This window comes from Monomorium pharaonis, chromosome 9 (genome assembly GCF_013373865.1).
Source record: "Monomorium pharaonis isolate MP-MQ-018 chromosome 9, ASM1337386v2, whole genome shotgun sequence".
In the NCBI taxonomy this organism is placed as follows: domain Eukaryota; kingdom Metazoa; phylum Arthropoda; class Insecta; order Hymenoptera; family Formicidae; genus Monomorium; species Monomorium pharaonis.
In genome coordinates this window covers 8,483,483-8,503,002 of record NC_050475.1, presented here as the reverse complement: position 1 = coordinate 8,503,002, position 19,520 = coordinate 8,483,483, and the positions used below count along the sequence as shown (strand labels likewise).

The following is a 19,520-nucleotide window of genomic DNA, read 5'->3' as shown; positions in this document are numbered from 1 at the left end:
CACTTTAAATTGTACAAGATAATACGTAATTTTTCTTTATATATATAAGAACTACTTAAAACATTTCAAATAATATTTTCAACATTACTACCATATATAATACATGTATGTTAAAATTATCTATTATATGAAAATATTTAAAATATTGTTTAGTAGTTACTTTTCAAATAATTTATGATACATTGTTCAACATTTACTCGCGCATGCACGCACGCAAGTACGCACATGCACACGCATGCACACAAGTACCTTGAGCAGTACAATTTTAATAATGTGTTTGATTTTCAAAGCTGTCGTCTCCTGCTCGTGCACACAGCCACGTAAATCTCATATGTACACGTGTGTCATATATTTTACAATTACTACGTACAAATAATAAATGGAACACTTTGCATTTTTAAAACCAGTGCAATAACATTGCTCATATACATATCTTAACTGTACATATTTACAGTTTAATAGCTAAATTTTTGGTCGCACTGTAAATATATGACATTGCAGAAAAAATTAATTAAAATAAAATATAACCCACGAACCGAAAGAAAAACATATATTTACAGTTTTATGTCGCAGAATTATTTAACAAATGTTAATAAATTTTTATAAAAAGTAATTTTTTGCTACTTAAAAATAAAAGTTTAAAAGAATACAGATCAATTTTTTTTTAGCGTTTTAAAATTTATTTTATATACAACACTTCACTATGTACAGTTTAATTACAACTGCTATCTATTTAAAGTATTTCAAAAATACAAATCAATCGCTTATATCTTCTACAGATAACTAAAAGTTTTCTCAAAAGCTTTATGCGGAAGCTCTAAGCGGACTATTAATTCTAAAGCAGTCTACAACTTTTATTTGACATTAACTACGTCATAAAACTTATAAAGACCTTTTTTCAATTTTGACAAAAAATTCAAAATGAAAACAATTTCAAATTTTTATTAAAAAATGATGTTAACTCAAAAATAAGGCATTTTCGAACTTATAATCATATCAATTGATTTTCTTGTTTTTGATTCCTCAATCATCTCCCGAGCAATTAATTTCCATTTTTGAAACAATCTATATATATATATATATATCAAAATAAATCAGAATAAACTGACTTCTTACTTAAAAGACTTAAAAGACAAAGTGACAAGTATTAATTATATGTTAAATAAATTTACATAAGAGATTTATTATAACTGTGTGAAATAAATTCGATTCTCTTTGTAATATCGTTAAACACACATCTAAAAAATGTGTTTTCTACGTATTCTTTAAATATTAAAATTTGATGGATAAACACTCTCAAAGAGAGTGTTTTCAAGATATTAATTTCAAAAAATCCCTCAATGCAGTAAGCATTACATAAAAATATAAACAATAGTTATAGTGTATATATAAATGTTTTTAACTTATTTCTAAAGGACAAAGTTTTGTAAAATAATCTTACGATATGTATAATATAATTAAATGTTGGTGATATGTAATATGATATAAAATTTCTATTAATTTTTACACACATACACATTTAACAAAAATTTTTATTTTATAAAAATAATGAAAGAAAATATTTTAAAAAATATTAAGTTTTTGCAAAATGTACAGTTAGAAGGTATGCAATTTAAATATATAGTAGTTATAAAGTACCAAAAAAATCATAAAAGTTTTGTTTAAAATATTTTTTTATGTACCTTATTTTTTGAAAATTGCTCAAAACTAAATATAAACATTATATAAATTAAATGTAAACCTTTGAGAGATTTTGTCTTTCAAATCTCATATACAGAAAATATATATTTCTCAGATTTTTGTATTTAACAGTATGTTTCAAAAAAAACCTGATTAATTCAAAGTTCCAGGCAGTTATAATAGATCTCTTATAAGTCGACTTAACATACAATCGATAATTTTTTTCATAAAAAGCTGATTTAATCATTCTGATTTACTTTGTGCATGTGTTATAACATATAGTACAATTTACATGTTTTCACATGTCTTTTAAAGAAACATTTCAAATTAATTTCTTTTGATACACACACATACGCGCGCACACACACACACTTATTTTTCAAATATTTTTCTCATATGTTATGAATTTGACAATTAAATCTAGCTATTATTAATATCTAACTATTAGTATTAATTGCTACATACAAATATGGAAATCCACATTATAGTCTGTAAGTATATAATTAACGTTATTTTACTAAAGTCTTTGAAGATATTCTCAAAATAAATTCTGTAAAATTAATTATTGTCTATTTTCCATTTCCACAATTACGGTTTTTACAAAAATGTTATTGGCCAGTCTACAACTTTTACAAGTTCAATAGTTATTAGCAATTACAAGAACGTACTTTAATACCAGAAGGATTGTGGTGTCGGTCTAGGGGGTTGTTGAAAGCTCTGCGCAGTATAGGGGCTAGCGAAAGCTTGATGAGGATGAGCACTATAGGCATGAGGTTGTTGCAGACTCGTTGGTGGACTCGACAAATTAACTCTACTACCACTGGCAGTGATCGCGAGATTCCATGATGGCGAGGAGGTTCCTTGACTGGACTGTTGCGTTTGCTGCTGTGGCTGTGGCTGTTGCTGTTGCTGTTGAGGAGGTGAGACCGAGCTAATCGGTAGTTCCGATGAGGCCAGTTGATCTGGAGCGGATGTTGAATTACCCGAATTCGGTCCCATCATAGTGACAAGAGAATTTGGAGTTGGTGGTAGCTGATGATTGCCCGTTTGCTGGTAGGTGGATGATGTGGAAGCCATATGTGCCGTCGTCGATGAAACTGGTGATAACACCGATAAATTGGGATACGTCACCGCCGGAAAGTTATAAGATGAAGTTGAGCCAACGGCCGAAGATCGTGTCGCAGAATCAGCTAGTTGATGTGTCACCGATGCATGATGAGAAGAATACAGTTCAGGAACTAAAAAAATAGAACATAGCAGTGTTCTTGTGCATTACGTTTCTTGTCGCAAAGATAAAATTAAAATAAGAATAAAATACAAACGTGCAAAGAAGTGTTAAATAAAGTAAGGCTAAAGGAAATTTTTTGAAGCTTCTTTTTATTACTTGTTTATTAACGTCATTATTTAATCCAAAAATACCTAGAGTGTTTTTTTACATTTCAGCGTCGAAAAAATAAAACTCACCAAGCAAATTTGTTTATTTAATCCAAAATATTTACTTTTCGAAGACTTCAAGAGTTAAATTGAATAATAAAAACAAGTTATGGTTCAGATAATCACAATAGATACTGATCCGTTAAAACTAGTTGAATTAAAAAATCTCGAGTGACCGTTATAAAATCAATTAAGATTTATAAAAGTTTTATATTGTAATGTAAATTTGAAATAATAATATAAGTTTAAAAGAGGCTTGAGTAAAAAAGTATTATCTGGATAACAATATCTGTAATCTGTGTGCAGTTATAAAACCAAAAATATTTAATTAATTTAAATTTTATATATAAATATTATTAGGCATTAAGATCCAGCCTCAATTACTCGACGCTTTTCTATTTGTGTTATTCAAATAAACAATCTAGCTTAACTAATTTTAACTTAAAATGGAAATAATGCTTTACTGTCCTGGATCACACAATACATACCTTGGCCAGAAGAAAATGCCGTGTCTGGTAAACTTTGAGGATGCGGATGTGAATGTGGATGCGGATGATTTGGTGGTACGGCTGCTCCCGCGTGCGGATGAGGCGGTGCTGGTGGGTGAAGAACGTACCCGGTTGGGTAGGCTACTGAACTAACATATCCAGCAGACGTCGATGATGAAATGTGTTTCCTCAATCTAGCTCTTCTGTTACTAAACCACACTTGAATCCTGGCTTCTGACAATCTCGTTCTTTGGGCCAGTTCCTCTCTAACGTAGATGTCAGGATACTGTGTCTTCTCAAATGCTCGTTCTAATTCGTCTAACTGGTGTGCCGTGAAGGTCGTCCTGCTCCTACGCTGTTTTCTTTTCAACGGGATTCCCGGTTCACTCTCACAATCAGATCCAGAACTGGTTTTTCCTGCAAAATGCAACATTAAAAATGAGAAAAAATGAGAAATTACATATATTAGTACTCATATATATTCTAATAATATAGAGTAATTCCAATGTCCGCCGCATCTAGGGAAAGCTTTAACTATTAGCATTATTTACTATACTTAGGATAATTCAACTTTGTGCCATAACAATATAAACTTTGCACTGTTATCTACTGTTTTATCAAAAATTTTTTAAATATAAAATATTTATTTTCTTATATTTAAAAAAAATTTTTTTAAATCTCTTTTATTTTTGCCATATATACAAAGGAGGTGAGAGATAATGGTTACGAATAAGCAAAATCAAGTTGAGCAAATAATACAAGAACCAAGTACTTGTATTTTAATATACTCCATCATTATTCTTCTTATATATCACGAAATAATTAAACTTTTTCTGCAAAAAATTACTTTACATCGGTTTTAATACATTCACTGCGCTACTTATAACATAGATATATTAATTCAACTTTATACGATTTCGTTAATCTGTTAACAGTAAAAAACTGAAATTATGACAATATTAATACCTAATATTGATACTAATATTAATATTAATATTAATACCAATATTAATATTAATACTATAGCAGATTGTGTGATTGTGAGTAAATTTTCTTCACTCTTTCTATTTTTTTTTTTTTTACTTCTGTCGTATAAATGTATAAATCTTTTTGCAGCGTAAGTAACATTGTTATTAATATAAATTATTAGACTTGTCCTAATATATTTTTTCTCTTGTAAAGGGAAATTATATTGAAGGCAACCCTGCCTTTGATCTTAATTAACATAACATCACAAGTTATGATCACATTCGGAAAACTATTCTAACAATTAAACATTTTTCATATTGATTTGGTCAAGGTCGATGAAATGATTAGATCATAAAGTAATTACGAAACGCCCGTTGCTAATTATTAGCTTTCAAACGACAAAAAAGACCGCGTAAAATGATCATACGTGACGATGTAACAAGCAACAAAGAGATAAAACGTTTTCAATAAAAAAAACTCCAAACCACCAGCAGTAGGAAAAGGTAGGTGGATTGAGAAGAGAGACTGTGCGGATGTAAACACGTTGATCGTATATCGAGTGTGAAATAAGCACCTGGCACCGAACACCGAGCGGTGCTCTTTGACGATTCTTCGACAACAAATTGGGGAGCACGGACCAGTAATGCACGCTTCAAAGATGATATAGGTAAACTCCGTCGTTAAAAACACGACAGAAACCTTCAATAACGGTAACTCGTTAGCACAAACTAAATTTAAGTTTCAAGTTTTTGCTGAATTCTAGAAAACAGACTACTTTTGAAGAAAATATCATATTATCGTTACATATATCGTATCTCGTTTTAATTTAAGAAGATTCTTTTCTAACAATTTTATTAACGTTCACGCCGGTCAATTACGCTCATCTACAAATTCCCGATTACGCTCCAGCTTTGAAAATAGGCATACTCTCGTGCATTTCTAGTCGCGAGGAAAAATGCCGCGAGAAAGCACGTGACGCGCAGACGTTGAAGACACACGATGGAGACTTTTTGCTTCCGCGTGCGCTTCGTCGCAATGCGATCCGTCGCGATGTGCATTTCGGGATTGCCATAAGCTTCTCGGGGACTCGAGTTTACACGGCGCGCGACTAATCGGGCGACGACGCCTGACGCCGGGACGGGCCGCGTTAATGCAAATTCGACACGGGCTCTATTCCCGGCCCGTCGTTGTGCCTTTTTTTCATCCACCTCCGCCTCCGGGTCATTCCGCTCTCTCTCTCTCTCTCTCTCTCTCTTTCTCTCTTTGTCTTGTTTCTTGAATTCACCGACACCTATCTACATGCGGATGGAAATAGTGCGGACGACGACGTGGTCCAACAAACCTGAAACCGCGATCGTGCCACGTCCACGTGCGATGAACGATCAGAAATAGCCTCGATGAAAGCCCGCCAGGACTTCGTTATAATCACTTCCTTCCGACGAAAAGCAAGAGCGAAATGAATGTTGTTCGAGTGTCAAATGATAAAAATACAGCGAGTGACGATCGATTTTTTTGTTCAAGTATTTTACGTATCTCAACTATATATGCTATTTATGTTTTGTGTATTTCACATTTTTGTATAGAAATAAGGTTTTTGCATCAAAAAGTCATACTATGATACGTAAAATTTGTGACGTATCTTATCATGTTTTTGAGCAATGTTTAATTGAACGTTTGCAATAAAAGTAATCGCTACGAGCGATAATGGATTTACGTGACGACTCCGTCTTCTAGTGCCAGTCGTTCGCAGCAAACCTGGTAATCATTCACCCTGAGGCTAATATCAGGGTCCGAAAACTTGAAAAATTACTAACCGACCGCGGACATTTAGCCCTACGAGGGATATAATTTCTGTTCTCATCTTTTTTTTATTCACTTAGTGGTTGAGCGCATCATCAACGAAAAAATAAAAACGAGGTTTTACGAAGATCTCGCGTGATATCTATATTGAATTCTAAAAGGGGAAACATATGCGTAACTCATAAAATTATTACTGTGATGCCGAATTTACCGCACGATCGGGGATGATATTTATAAAAGAAATTAAGTGTTTCAAATTAAGTGTGTTATTCAATATTATCATACATATCAGGTGACTCTCTGCGAGAGTGATAGACTCATAAGTGACAGATTGCGAGATCGAACCCACATTCTGCACATACATATTTTAAGTTCGTAATCTGTACTGGTAATTTACCAGGATTACAAGGAATTTTTTAAATCTAAGTGATATATTTGTAAGGATTAATATAGTTTCATTCATTACATAATCAAATATCAAATTTAAAAATCGCACACAATTGATTTTTTGTTTAACCAGGCACGCGGCTTGATTGAAAAACCAACATGAAAAAAATTAGTATCAAATCAACAAAATTGATATTGTTTTATATAATATAAGCAAGAATATAAAACTGTCTTTAAAGAATTTTATAAATTTCAACAGAATATTATGGTTTATATTCTTAAATAAATTTATCAAATTACTTTAATTATTATTAAAAAATTATATTATTTTAATTGCGTTTATAAGTGCACAATTTACATTACACGTACTGTAAAACCTCAGAAATCAATAAATGTATTTATCTATAAAAATGAGTTGAGAATATGTAGACCTACAATAATACTATTTCAATATTTTTATTTCAATAATGGTCATCTAAAGAACACAATATAAAGTGGATCATTTTTATTAATCATTGAAACATCTCCAAACCCGTAAATAAAATAAGTTTAAAATAAAAACGTTTCAGGGAGACAAAAGTTGTTTGTCTCGAAGGGAAACGTAAGACAGTGTCATTGATTTAACCTTAAGTTTATGCGTCAAGGTCATATGGTGGTCAACTTTATTTTTTTGATAGAATCACTAAGTTTTTTTTTTATATAAATAAATTCCTAACAACGTTCTGCATAAAATTTACAAGGGTATAATGCCAAAAAAACACAATAATTTGCAAGATATTTTGAACTCGAAATAAATAAATATTTATTAAAAATAAATGTTTTGGATATATATATATATATATATATATAATTTTAAATTATATACCTTAAACTCATGGATTTAGAGAAATTTTAGTGAATTAATAAAAATGGTCCACTATGTATATAAGTATGACAATAATATAAATATTTAAAAAATTCTAATTCTTCAAAGATATCGTTACTTTTTTCAATAAACTTTTTATTAATTTTTTTAAACAAAAACGCTAAGCTACATAGAATTGAAATCTGTAAGTAAAAAAGTTTTGATAATAAAATTAAAAGTTATGTTAAAAAATCAAACGTTTTACAAAGTGTAAAAAACAAAATGTTTCAAAAATGATCATTAAAAATGATGGCGATAAAGGGAGAATCATATCATCATTTCATAGAACTGATTATACAGAAGTATCAACTGATTAAAATATTTTTCTGATCCAAAAGACCAATACATATAGTTGAAGCTTATAAGTAAAGGTAAATATATTTTTTCCTGATGTAACATCACATATAACACTGTATCAAATTTCTGCATGTATTATATACATAATCTGCTGATTATATCTATTTAAGATTATCAAACTTTTTAAAAATTATATTTTTATATACAAGGAGATGATTATTGATTTGATACTGTGAGATTTGTCTTCGTCATTTGCTAGGGTCAACCCCCAACATTCGTTAAAATGTCGCATACCTTCTTCGCCCAGTTGACACCCCTCGACTTACACGCGTACTTATAGCATACGACGCGTTTCATATACGAGAAAAACAATCCGACACGTTCGCCGAACAAAGGCGTCACTTCATCTCGACAGCTCCGGCAGCTTGACTCGTACACCCGCAACTTCGTGGGCGTTTAATAGACGGTGTCCCTTTTCATTCCTCACCCCTCTGCGAGGTCGTGTTATTTCTGCCCCAGTTTCTCTATTTTTTTTGACAAGCGCCCGACCGTCAGAGCGATCGACTTACAGACGCAAGAATCCTCTTTCCCCTCCTTTCAACTGTGGTTCCTTTTATCTTTGCCGGCTTAGCAGCTCTTCAGACGATCCCAGGATGAATTTGTGTCTGTACACAATTCATTTGTCTTGTCAGCAGAGTAGGAAGGTATCCCCCCCTCCCCTTTCCCTTCTCACTTCAACACCAATTTGTATCCGTGTTGGTGGGAATTTCTCTAGGACAGTCCAGGACATATAACATAAAAATTTTAAATCTCGTTCTTTCGCGTAAGTACATATGGCATTTATTTATTTATCAAACATCTGTTCAATTTGTATTTTAGATATATAAGCTTATCTGACCTCTTAATTGTCGGTCATGCATATTTAGATTGTTCTTTGCAGGAAACTATAAGACCTAAAATCTTCCCTTCAGAACTTTTTGACATTTATATATCTTTTGTGTGTTTTTTTTTTAATATTTTATTTCAAACTCATATAAGAAAAGCGAAGAGAGAAGGGAATCCTAATTGATCCGTGAGTCGGTAGACGCGCGTCCTTCATCGATCGTCGATTTTCTCGAGGACTCTCCACATTTGCACACGTGTATAAGGTTCACATCTCTCACGTGCAGCCTGCTTTACCGGGCCTACTCGCGCGTACAACACACGTGGGCATATACCGAGCGGCGAGAAAATTACAGAGCCCGTCGGACGCGGTTGCGGCCGATCCCGGCTACTGGAGGGAGGTAAATCCGGCCGACACAGCGCAAACCGGAGGCAAACCGGCAATTTCCGAGACTGAGAAAACGCAGGCACGACCGATTAATACGCGAGCATTTAATTTACTCATTCACCGTTGCTCGAGCGAGCAGTGGGTCCCACACAGTGTGGTCCAGCGTGTGGGCCAGATGATGAGGCGTAGCGAGGAATCCTTTCACCGCGCGCGAAATCCTTTGCATTCGCGACTTCGGACTTCTATGGGCATCCAAGTGGGTCAATAGTAGGCGCAAATTAAACATTAATTTGCCCACATTTGCATTCATTATACAATAAAGACAATACCCTTGCAAGACACAACATAATATTTTAGCAATATTGCAAAAACATTGTACAAAATTGTTGCAACGTTTTGTACTGTATGGCTATGCGTCACATACAAGGCAATATTTTATCTAAGATTTAAGAGATATATTCCGTTCATGTTGTGGACAAAGGAATGACCATAGTTGGCTTCATAAAATACGCAAAATACCTTCAAGTTTCTTTTAAAATGTTCAAAAAAATTGAGAGGTTAACTCCAAACGGAAAAGTATAGTAGATTTGCTGAGCAAAACTACCTGCATTCTTTTTCTTTGAAGTAGGATTAGCTCCTGAGTCAGGTAGTGATTTTAACATGCGAAAATTTTTTGTACTAACTTTTTTACTAATAGTCTAACTAACTATTGTTTTCTCAGTTCTTCGTAATCGACATAATTTTTCCGAAATCGCCGATGTCTTGGAGCATTGTGGGATCCGCAAGAAATATAAAAAGCAATTGATTCAATTTTGAAGAGGCTTCGTATAACGAACGAACACAGTCTCTCATACTAGTCGATGTCGTTATAATCCAATTCCATGCAAGGATACTCGACGTCAGGATTCGCCGACGATCATCAATCTCTGTTAGGACGCGAGAAGAAACTTGGGCAGCTGAGAAGACCGATGGACATTCGCTCAGGAAACCCACTGCCGCTATTAACGCGGTTGATTGAAGATATTTCAAAGAATTCGAAAGTATACGCAGAAAAAAGTAATTGATCCAATAAAATGTGTAATTGCGAGCTGCCAACTACAGATACGTATACTTAATACAATAATATGTGCTGTTAATACAAGTACAATGTTGATGTTGCGATAGCATATATTACTGTACTGAGTATATCTGTAGTTGGCAGCCCGTAACTATACACTTTGTTGAATCATTTATTTTTTTCTCCATGTAGATATTTTTATCGAAACTACAGTGACACGAGAGACGAGCTGTTTTACTTATGCTTTAAAATATAAATTAGTTTCGCATGAAATGTTAAATTTTCGAGGTAAAGAGAGAAATGCATCAAAATTATTATAATAAGATTTAGAGCACAGACCAATCGATCCTTGTCCCTCCAAAAAAAGACTCAGTTTGTATAATTTTTTGCGGTAATGTTTCAAAACCTTTTAACCGATTAATGATAACTCAACGAGAAAAATTATTTTAACAAAAATAAATTATGATGAGATTAATAATTAATATTTCAAGAAATAGGTTCTTTTTTTCCTTTTTTTCTTTTCCCGGAATACATTTTTTCTGTACTTCCCAAGATGAATAAGGTCTGTACTCTGAAATCTACCAAACACTACGGATCTTTTACTTGCTACACTACCCAAGTGGGAATTGAGTACTGGGAAGATATCCAGTATCAAATTTTAATATTGAGTAATATCATGATACTAAATACTAGAATAGTGCTGGGTGTGGTACTATCACGAAATTAGTGTCATAACAATCATCATAACAAAATTCAATATCAATTCTCTAAATTGCAACAGTATCAATGCTGATTTTCGATGCAATATCAGTAATAATACAACACAGTAACGTACAAAAAACGCAATACTGCAACGGTATAGAAACCCTAGAAGACTTACTCTGACACAAGAAAGAAGATATCAAGCCTTACGCGATTAAAACTTTATATATAAAAAATAGTACAATCATTTCATTTGTGCGACAACCGCAAATTTCTAATGGCTGCCTTCTCTGTTCGATTATTTTTGACCTAATTAACTTCTTGTTTAATAAGTGATTTTGATTTCTATATTTACCATTAAAGAAGTTATACCATAAAACTTGTTGCTTTGAAAAAATTCATGTGAAAAGTGTCACCGAGTGTCATGTATTTCTATGATTGTGATGTTTCTAAAGTTATCGCGAGTTTAAAAGAATAGAGTTATTCTTTTAATATTCGCATTTAATTATATTTAGCGATTTGTACTTTTCATGTATTGTGGAAAAGATATAGCGTAAAAAGTAAAAAATTAAAAGTTTCACGAAGTTACACGATTGATACCCTGGCTCGTGCTCGGAGATAATTTGCTAATTTTAGTACGGAGATGCAAAATTACCAAGAATCTATCAGCAATATACTGATTCAGTACTGATGCTCGACATATTCCTTTTGTCAATTTCAGTACAAACAATACCAAAAATCTAACAGCATTTTACGGAACTATTCGAATAGTTTACGCTATAATACTACTATTCAATACAAATCCAATATTGTTTAGTACAATAACATTGTTATTTTAATGTTGTTTTAGCTAGAACCAGGGTTGGTACTGAAATACGAACTTATTTTTCAGTACAAAATTGAACCGGTACAAACGGGTATTCAATATTTGTTTAATGTATTCTATTCCCACTTGGATAATGAATATTTGTGCGGCAAGTTATTCTGGGACTTCTCACCGTCACCTAGTTTAACGTCGTCCTCGGAGTCGCGACCCCTGAGCAGACGAGAAATCGCGGATACACTCGGCGCGCTGGTCCGATCGCAGATGCCCTCTTTGATCAGTCGATCTCTGATTTCCCATGAAAACATACCCGGGTTGTCGCGCTTGTACTCCTCGATTCTCGCCTCCACTTCCGGCGTAGCCACACGCGGCTTGCTGCCACCGATGACTCCTGGCCTGATGCTACCAGTCTCCTGATAGCGATTTAGAATCTTCGACACGCATCCATGGGACACCCTCAACTGTCTATTCTCAGTCGAACATGATAATAGACGAATTAGTTTAAATATTCATTCATAAAAGAGAAATCTATGACCGAAATCCATTTTTCATCTTACACAGAAGGAAAGAATATTTTTGTTTTGAGACCATTTTATCTTTATTTGACATGTTAAGTATATAATGTTAAACAAACATAACTTGTTTATATAAAAAGTTTTGTCTGGTTTTATTAAAAAAAACACATTCTTATAATAATAATTTTAATAAATTAAGAAAAAAGTATTGGATAAAAAATCATCATATTGTGCTCTCTTTAAATATTGTAATATTAATAAAGTAAAAAGAAAATATTTTGCTAAAATTTAAGGATATTAAATTTATTAAAAATAATTTAATTATATTGAGTGCAAAAAGCTTTTCTTGGAGTTACTCTTATTGTATGTCAATACTGACAGATACTACAATATGAATTATATATTACAGAAGTCAAGAGCTGGCTATAAACAAATTTGATGCTATCTGAATTATTTATAGTTCTACTTTGTGTCAGCAAAATAGTTTTTAAAAAAGTATTTATGTATAACAGACAAATTTGGGAAAAAAATGAAAATGGTAGATGCAATGCTATAAATGATATTTATACTTGGAAAATTTCTAATGGTTTTTATAGCATTCGTCATTTTGTTCCTTTCTGAAATTCATATAATCATACGTAAATGTTGTATCTAGACTCATCTTTATTGACGCAAAGTAACACTTCAAATTCTAATTTAAATTACACAAACCTTTCTTTATAAATAGCTTATGACATCACTTTTCCAACAATATTTTCAACAACATATAACTCATTGTAGTATCTGCCAATGAAACAAAAATTGTACACACCCATATATAAGCAAGATTATCATTAGTTTATAGGCAATAATAAGTGACTTCTTAATTATATGTAAAACGATAATTATTAAATAGAATATGCTACTTTTTAATTTAATACTAATGTTCATTTTGTTGTGTACAAATTAATATCAAATCAACAATTATTGTATAAAAAATAAGCAAAAACATAAAAATAATTTTTTAAATATTTGATAATCTTTAAACAGTAATATATAACTTGTTTAAATTAAAAAATTATGTGTAGGTTTGTCAAGAAAAAAATATTTTTTTATTACTAAATATAATTTAATTTAGTAATAATATTCATGAGCTGAGAGGAAAAAATATTGTATAAAAATAACAATATTAAAAATTTGAAATTTGAATTCTTTATTATCAAAACGATCATATTGTACTCTTTAGATGACTATAACGTAGGAATAAAAATATAACATTTTGCTGAAATGTAAGATTATCAAACTCTTTATAAAACAATAAATGTTTTTTGACATATTAATCTTTTTCTGTGTACCTGAAATGGTCTCAAAATAAGAACAGACTATAAATATCGGTCTACATCTCTATTTCAAGAAATTATCGTGAAAAAATTATCCGGAAGAATTTTCAATTCGATACTTTACCTCGATATAACGCACGGCCTAACTCCCGCAGCAGCCATCTCGACAATCTTTAACCTGATGTGATTAGGTAGCGGTCGTCCATTGATGAAGATACCACCGAGCTGATTTACGCGGCCCTGGCCCGGTATTGATCCTATGTCTGCAACAAGCGGTATACTTCCTCCTTTTAAAGCTTCCATAACTGAAATTCCAAGTAGACGTTACAAATTTCACTAAATATTATTAATGGTCCACTCCCTTTTGAAATTATCCTTTACTCCCATTTGATCGCTCTCGCGAGAAAGCAATTGAGAAATCAGCTTTTAGTCAACTTTGGTTTCCATATCTACCGGAAATCGAGAAGAAGAGAAAGAAAGAGAGAGAAAGAGAGACAGTTGACGAGGTGGTGGCGGGACGGTTAGTAGACGGCATATAAAGAGAGCAGTCTGAATTTATCGCTGCTCCACATGCTTGATTTGCCTTCTTTCTCTTTCTCTCGAAGAGAGAGAGAGAGAGAGAGAGAGAGAAAGAGAGAGAGAGAGAGAGAGAGAGAGAGAGAGAGAGAGAGAGAGAGAGAGAGAGAGAAAAGAGTTATAATCGCGGGCGGCTGGAGCATATAAAGCGACCAACGTCGTAACTACCGATAAGTCCAATAAATCCCGGTGCAGTTTACGACGTACAACAATGATAGCGTATAATTTGCTTGACTTATTTAATTTCGCGTTACATGACGACGATCTCTCGGCCCTGATCTAGAAAGAAAGAGGAACGCGCTCTAAGAAGGAATAATTTGCGATGTTTATTGGCTTTCAAACGCGTTTTTTTAATGCAAATTTAAAAAAGCAAAGTAAGTAATGCGACAAGTATTATGAGACGCTAAGTACATAGACTACACACTGAATCGTAATTTTTTTTATGGTATTTTAGTCGCTTTTGCCCTTCAACATTTTAAAGAACGACTATTTGGGACCAATAAATTTATAATACAATTGAAAAGGCGATTATAAGCTGCGAGAGACAAATGAGCTGTGCAATTCCGCGCGCAAAAAAAAAAACGAGACGTGCAATCGTACGTTCGACGTTAGGAAAAACGCGCTCGATCATACAAGACGCGATTGAATCGACGAAAAAAGAGAATCTCAATGACAGCGCAACGAAAAATCGGATCGTCCAGGCGAGACGGCAATCGGCGCGTTTTCTTCGTTAACGGCAATACTTATTATTAGTTACAACACTATGTGTATTGTTAACATAATCGACATATTAACGAGTCTTTATGCTAATCGGATTTAAATCGATATTCCAAGAGAACGCGCAGCGAAACGTCCTTGATCCGCGCGGTCGCGTGTAAAAATTGCGCCAAATGGTTCGTACATATCGATAATGTACGAAACTTTACACGTGCTCATAGTAAAAGTACTTAATTTTGAGATGTTTAAATATTTTACTTTTATTTTCGTCTCTTAAAACATTTAAAATGTTTTAGTTTAAAATGGTGTTTACATTTAACAACTTTATACGTTTTAGTCTTTAAATTTAAATATCGTTTAAAGCTAAAACATATTACAAATATTTAAAAACTATTGACAAAAAGTAAAATATTAAAATCTTTATTTCAATAAATCATTGAATATCATAAAATTAAATACATTTATGGGCGTAAATAATTTATTGCGATCTATTGGAAGCAATTTATTACGAATTAGTTTAGAACAATTAGAATCTGTAATTTGTTATTTTTAAATATTTCAATGTCTCATATTTTTCAAATACGTGGAAAGATTAAAAAACTAGAACCATCCTGAAGCATCTTTCTGTTTTAGGATTTTTCTAAAAATTTAGTTAAAAATGTAAACGTAACGTACGTTAATTTGAGAACGTACGGTATTCTAACAACAATGAATACTCTAAGCATTACTTGTGACAGCGCACATTAACGCAGATTTAAATTCTGCGGTTTTCAACGCCCACCGTATTGGCAAATTATTAATCGTTTAGAGAGCTCACGGCAAGAAGGAAGCGGACGATTGGTCCCGCGGCTTTCACTTTTCCAATCCGGGTGCAAAACGTCGCCCGGTAAAGTAAATCCTTTGCACGAGCAAAACACGCTGATTCCCAATAAAATAACGGTTGCCGATCACGATAAGCGCACAGTTGCGCTTTCACAATCGCTCGGCTCGGCAAAGATGTGGAGAGATGATGGGCATTTCCGTCGTTATATCGTCGTCACCGTCATCGTCATCGAGAGACGGGAAACGCGACCGGGCACGGTCACACGCTTTCGTTCGTAATTAAACACACATTTCCGCGTAAGAAACACTTTGTCGCGCAAGACAAAGGGTAAGCAGGCACCGGCGACGACGTAAAAAGCATCCGCGGAAAAAGGAAACCGCTAACCGATTGCGCAGAACGCTTGCATAACCGCGGCCATGCATCGCCGGCGGGTGCAATCGATGCTCGTGAAATCGCGCGAACGCCCGTCGATTTAGCGAACGCGCTCCTAACCGTCGATCCAATCGATCAGTTAATTGACAAATCGGGGGGGCTGCGCGAACGGTTCCGTTGATTCGTAGTTTCCAGCGTCCCTGAAACAATTCTTAACTTAACGCGCGCGCGCGCTTTCAAGAACGAGGAAAAGCCTCCCTTCATCCGCGATCGCTCAGAAAACCGCGGCGCGACTAATAAATCATTATAATGATGGAATCGCACAAAGGCAAAGAGCAAAAAAAAGAACCTGCGCGCCGCGATGAAGTAATTAATGACCGTCATTGAAAATCCTACTGTGCGTGAATTTTACGGAAGCGCATTCGTCGAGTTGGAGTTGCTAATCGTCCACCGTCATTTACCGCCGCGATTTCCGCGAGCACACACGCGCTCTCGCGTCTCATTTCCAACTGGTAAATCATCAAGCGTCTAATTACACGTGCTAATTACGTCCGAGACACCGCGCACGTCCCGGACACTTGATGAATTGCGTTACTTAATTTTAAAAACCGTGTTGTTAAATCGTATCGTCCGCACATTTTCTGATCGTGAAGGAACGACGATTTCGTCGGACAATTTTTCTCTTCAATCTTATATTTTCTTTTCTACTACTCTGGGTGACGCAAAATTCGCGCGGTATACTCGAAAACCGGACAATAGCGCGCGTTTATATTTACGATGAATGACAAGGTGAAAACGAAGTCAGGACGAAATTATAATATTTATAAACTCTCGAAGGAAAGATGTTTTTATGTTTCTAACACAAAGACTGAATTATATAAATTTTATAAAAGATGTTGAGTTTAGGAGCTAATGTATATATTTTTTTTCTAATCTACGCTCGATAAAATTTTAAACGTAAAAAGGCGTATGGGATGTAAATTATGTCTCACATTATAAACTCTGTTGTAAATAATAAAGTAATTATTATTTTTTATTTTCTGTTTAATATTATTTATTGTTGAACATGTCTTAGAATATATAAATAACGTCGGATAACTTTAATATTTTTGCTGAGAAAGGCAACATTGAAAAGAATTGGTTCTATGTGAAATTTAGAAAATCAAGAAAATCAAGAAAATCAAGAGTGTCTGAGTTGTAAAATACACTCTACGCGCATACTGGAGGGTTAAAATATGTACATATACAAATTTTTTTATACCTTTTATAACAAAATTATAATAATAAGAATGTGTTCATAATTAAGCGTTAAACGAGCGATGATTAACCCAAGGACGAATAACACAATGTATAGAGCTACGCTCTCTAAATTGCAATCAGTGTATTTTCACTGATTTGCAGTGGTATACTTATAACTATGATAATTAATGAGTAGACTTTTTTACTTCAGAATTAGTATATAATCACTGAAAGATCAGTGTATTTATTTCACTAATTGAGACAAGTTATAAGTATACTTGTGAAAATACACTGATTTCAGTGATTTTTTACTGATTGTAATTTAGAGAGCAGATAAACACATATACATAAGTAAATAAGTAAATATACGGATACGGATGGTAAAGATACATATATTCTAAAGAAAATAGAATAAGAGAGAAAAAGAAAGAAAGAGAAATAACACTTCAACGGTATATAGAGCTTTGGTTAATAGTGTTGTGTATATATATTTTTAAATTTATTTGGAATTTCTTTACCTGTATTACTTGTTATTGGATAATTATTTTTTGTTTCAAGAATCCTTTGATATATAATAATTAACAAGAAATAACACAAGTAAAAAATATTCTAGACAGATAAGAAGAATAGAAACTTGATGCGTTTTTGGCTGTGTATACCTTTAGACGAATCTTATGAAAATTCTATCTAAAATAGTAAGACTTATCGACAATTGTCCCTGATAGTTTTGTTAATAGAATTCTCTATTCTTTAAAAGGCACAAAACGTGATAAAGAAAAAGACGAGTTTCATTTAATTAAAACGCTAATGGACCAACAAAAGAATAAAAATGACTTTGTCATGTCACAAAAGATACTTTATGGCTCCGACTTTATGTTAAAATATTTCATAAATTTAGGAATAAGATTTTGAAAAAAAAAAAAAACGTTATTAAAAGAAAATATTCAGTTTAATCAATTAATCAATCTTAATTTTACTTTTATAATACAATTTTTGTCAAGAATAAATAACCAATAAAACATCTTTCTCATTTGTCGAAGACATTATTGATTAAATATAATCAACAACAACGTGAGAAACAAACCTTGAAAGGAATATCCAGTGAAACATGGTCGCATCATCGAGAAATTAGTGGTAACCGTCATCTCAGCCAAACCAAACTACTGGAAAATAGTGACGAGTCCGCTTCGACACCGAATGTTATAAACTTCACAATACCGCACCTCACTAAGCCTTCAGCAAAAAACGATACTGGCTGTTCTTTCTCTCAAATTTCACAACGTTTCTTTTCTACGTATCCTAGCTTAGTTGAATTCACTCGACAATCGCGAAAAAAACAAAGCACGTAGATAAACACTGAATATACAGATGTCGAAAGTGATCGTTCCGATATGAGTCCATTGAATCTTAGGACTTCAGCTTGTGGGCCCGTCGGGCCCATCCGCGTGCTTGTCTCCTCGATAAGTCCTTCGAATGGCTGCGAGCAAGTGCTCGCCCGTCTGCACTAGAAATGGATGTCGACTGATCGACGTACTGATCCTGACTAAGTCTCTCGGGGATGGGGTACCAGGGTAACTAACGACCAGGCACTCCCACCAGCTGCGGCACAGGTAGTTCTCCCCGTGCTGCGTGCGGGGTTTCAGCCGAGTACATCGTCTGCTTGTGTAGAACTCGAACTTCGATGGAACGACAAGACAGACCCACAAGGTCCTTGGCCACTGGTACTCACCGTCGCCAACGACCAATCGTGGCACAGCGAGGCACTTTCGCCACGCCTCCGAGTCACGCCCAAATGGTGCCAGACGATGGGCATCTCGGGCGACTTTATTGCACTTTTACGAGCATGCACCATGCTTATACCGTCCTCGTTATTCCTCAATGAACATAAAGTAAGCGAGTCAAATTCTCTCTTTTCTCCTATCTTGTTGCCACGCGATCATTTTTATTTGTGCTTAATCACAATTCAAAGATCAAGGTATCTCTCTATTTATTAATATACGGATTTACGATTGGTATGCACAATCACAATAATGTTTTATTTTTTAATTATTTGTCAAAGTTAATCTGTATTTTAAGTTAAACATTAATTTTATAATACAGAATATCCAGCCAGAAATGATTGATTGAATCGATTCGATACGTCAGTGA

General features: G+C 33.7%; 1 protein-coding gene across 3 annotated transcripts; it reads right to left on the bottom strand.

The window, feature by feature from the left end:
• Positions 1 to 2,066: 2,066 nt before the first annotated feature.
• On the bottom strand, positions 2,067 to 18,952 carry LOC105829489 (protein gooseberry). 3 transcript variants are annotated; one of them, XM_012668376.3, is made up of 5 exons: positions 18,457 to 18,952; positions 13,770 to 13,908; positions 11,987 to 12,276; positions 3,603 to 4,019; positions 2,067 to 2,918 (listed from the first exon to the last, which is right to left on the bottom strand). In XM_012668376.3, exons 1-5 carry the CDS (start codon positions 18,515 to 18,517, stop codon positions 2,350 to 2,352), a joined length of 1,476 nt encoding a protein of 491 aa, XP_012523830.1. In that variant the 5' UTR covers positions 18,518 to 18,952; the 3' UTR covers positions 2,067 to 2,349. The 3 variants fall into 3 exon arrangements, with proteins under 3 accessions (XP_012523830.1, XP_012523831.1, XP_036148007.1); XM_012668377.3 differs by having other exon boundaries at positions 11,993 to 12,276; XM_036292114.1 differs by having other exon boundaries at positions 12,122 to 12,276.
• Between the last annotated feature and the right edge of the window lie 568 nt (positions 18,953 to 19,520).

Coding starts and splice junctions, on each gene's coding strand:
- LOC105829489 (XM_012668376.3), bottom strand. CDS start 18,517: ATGACGGTTACCACTAATTTCTCGATGATGCGACCATGTTTCACTGGA. Junction 12,277..13,769: donor AGGCCGTGCGTTATATCGAG/GTAAAGTATCGA, acceptor GACTGAGAATAG/ACAGTTGAGGGTGTCCCATG. Junction 4,020..11,986: donor CGACGTTAAACTAGGTGACG/GTGAGAAGTCCC, acceptor TGCATTTTGCAG/GAAAAACCAGTTCTGGATCT.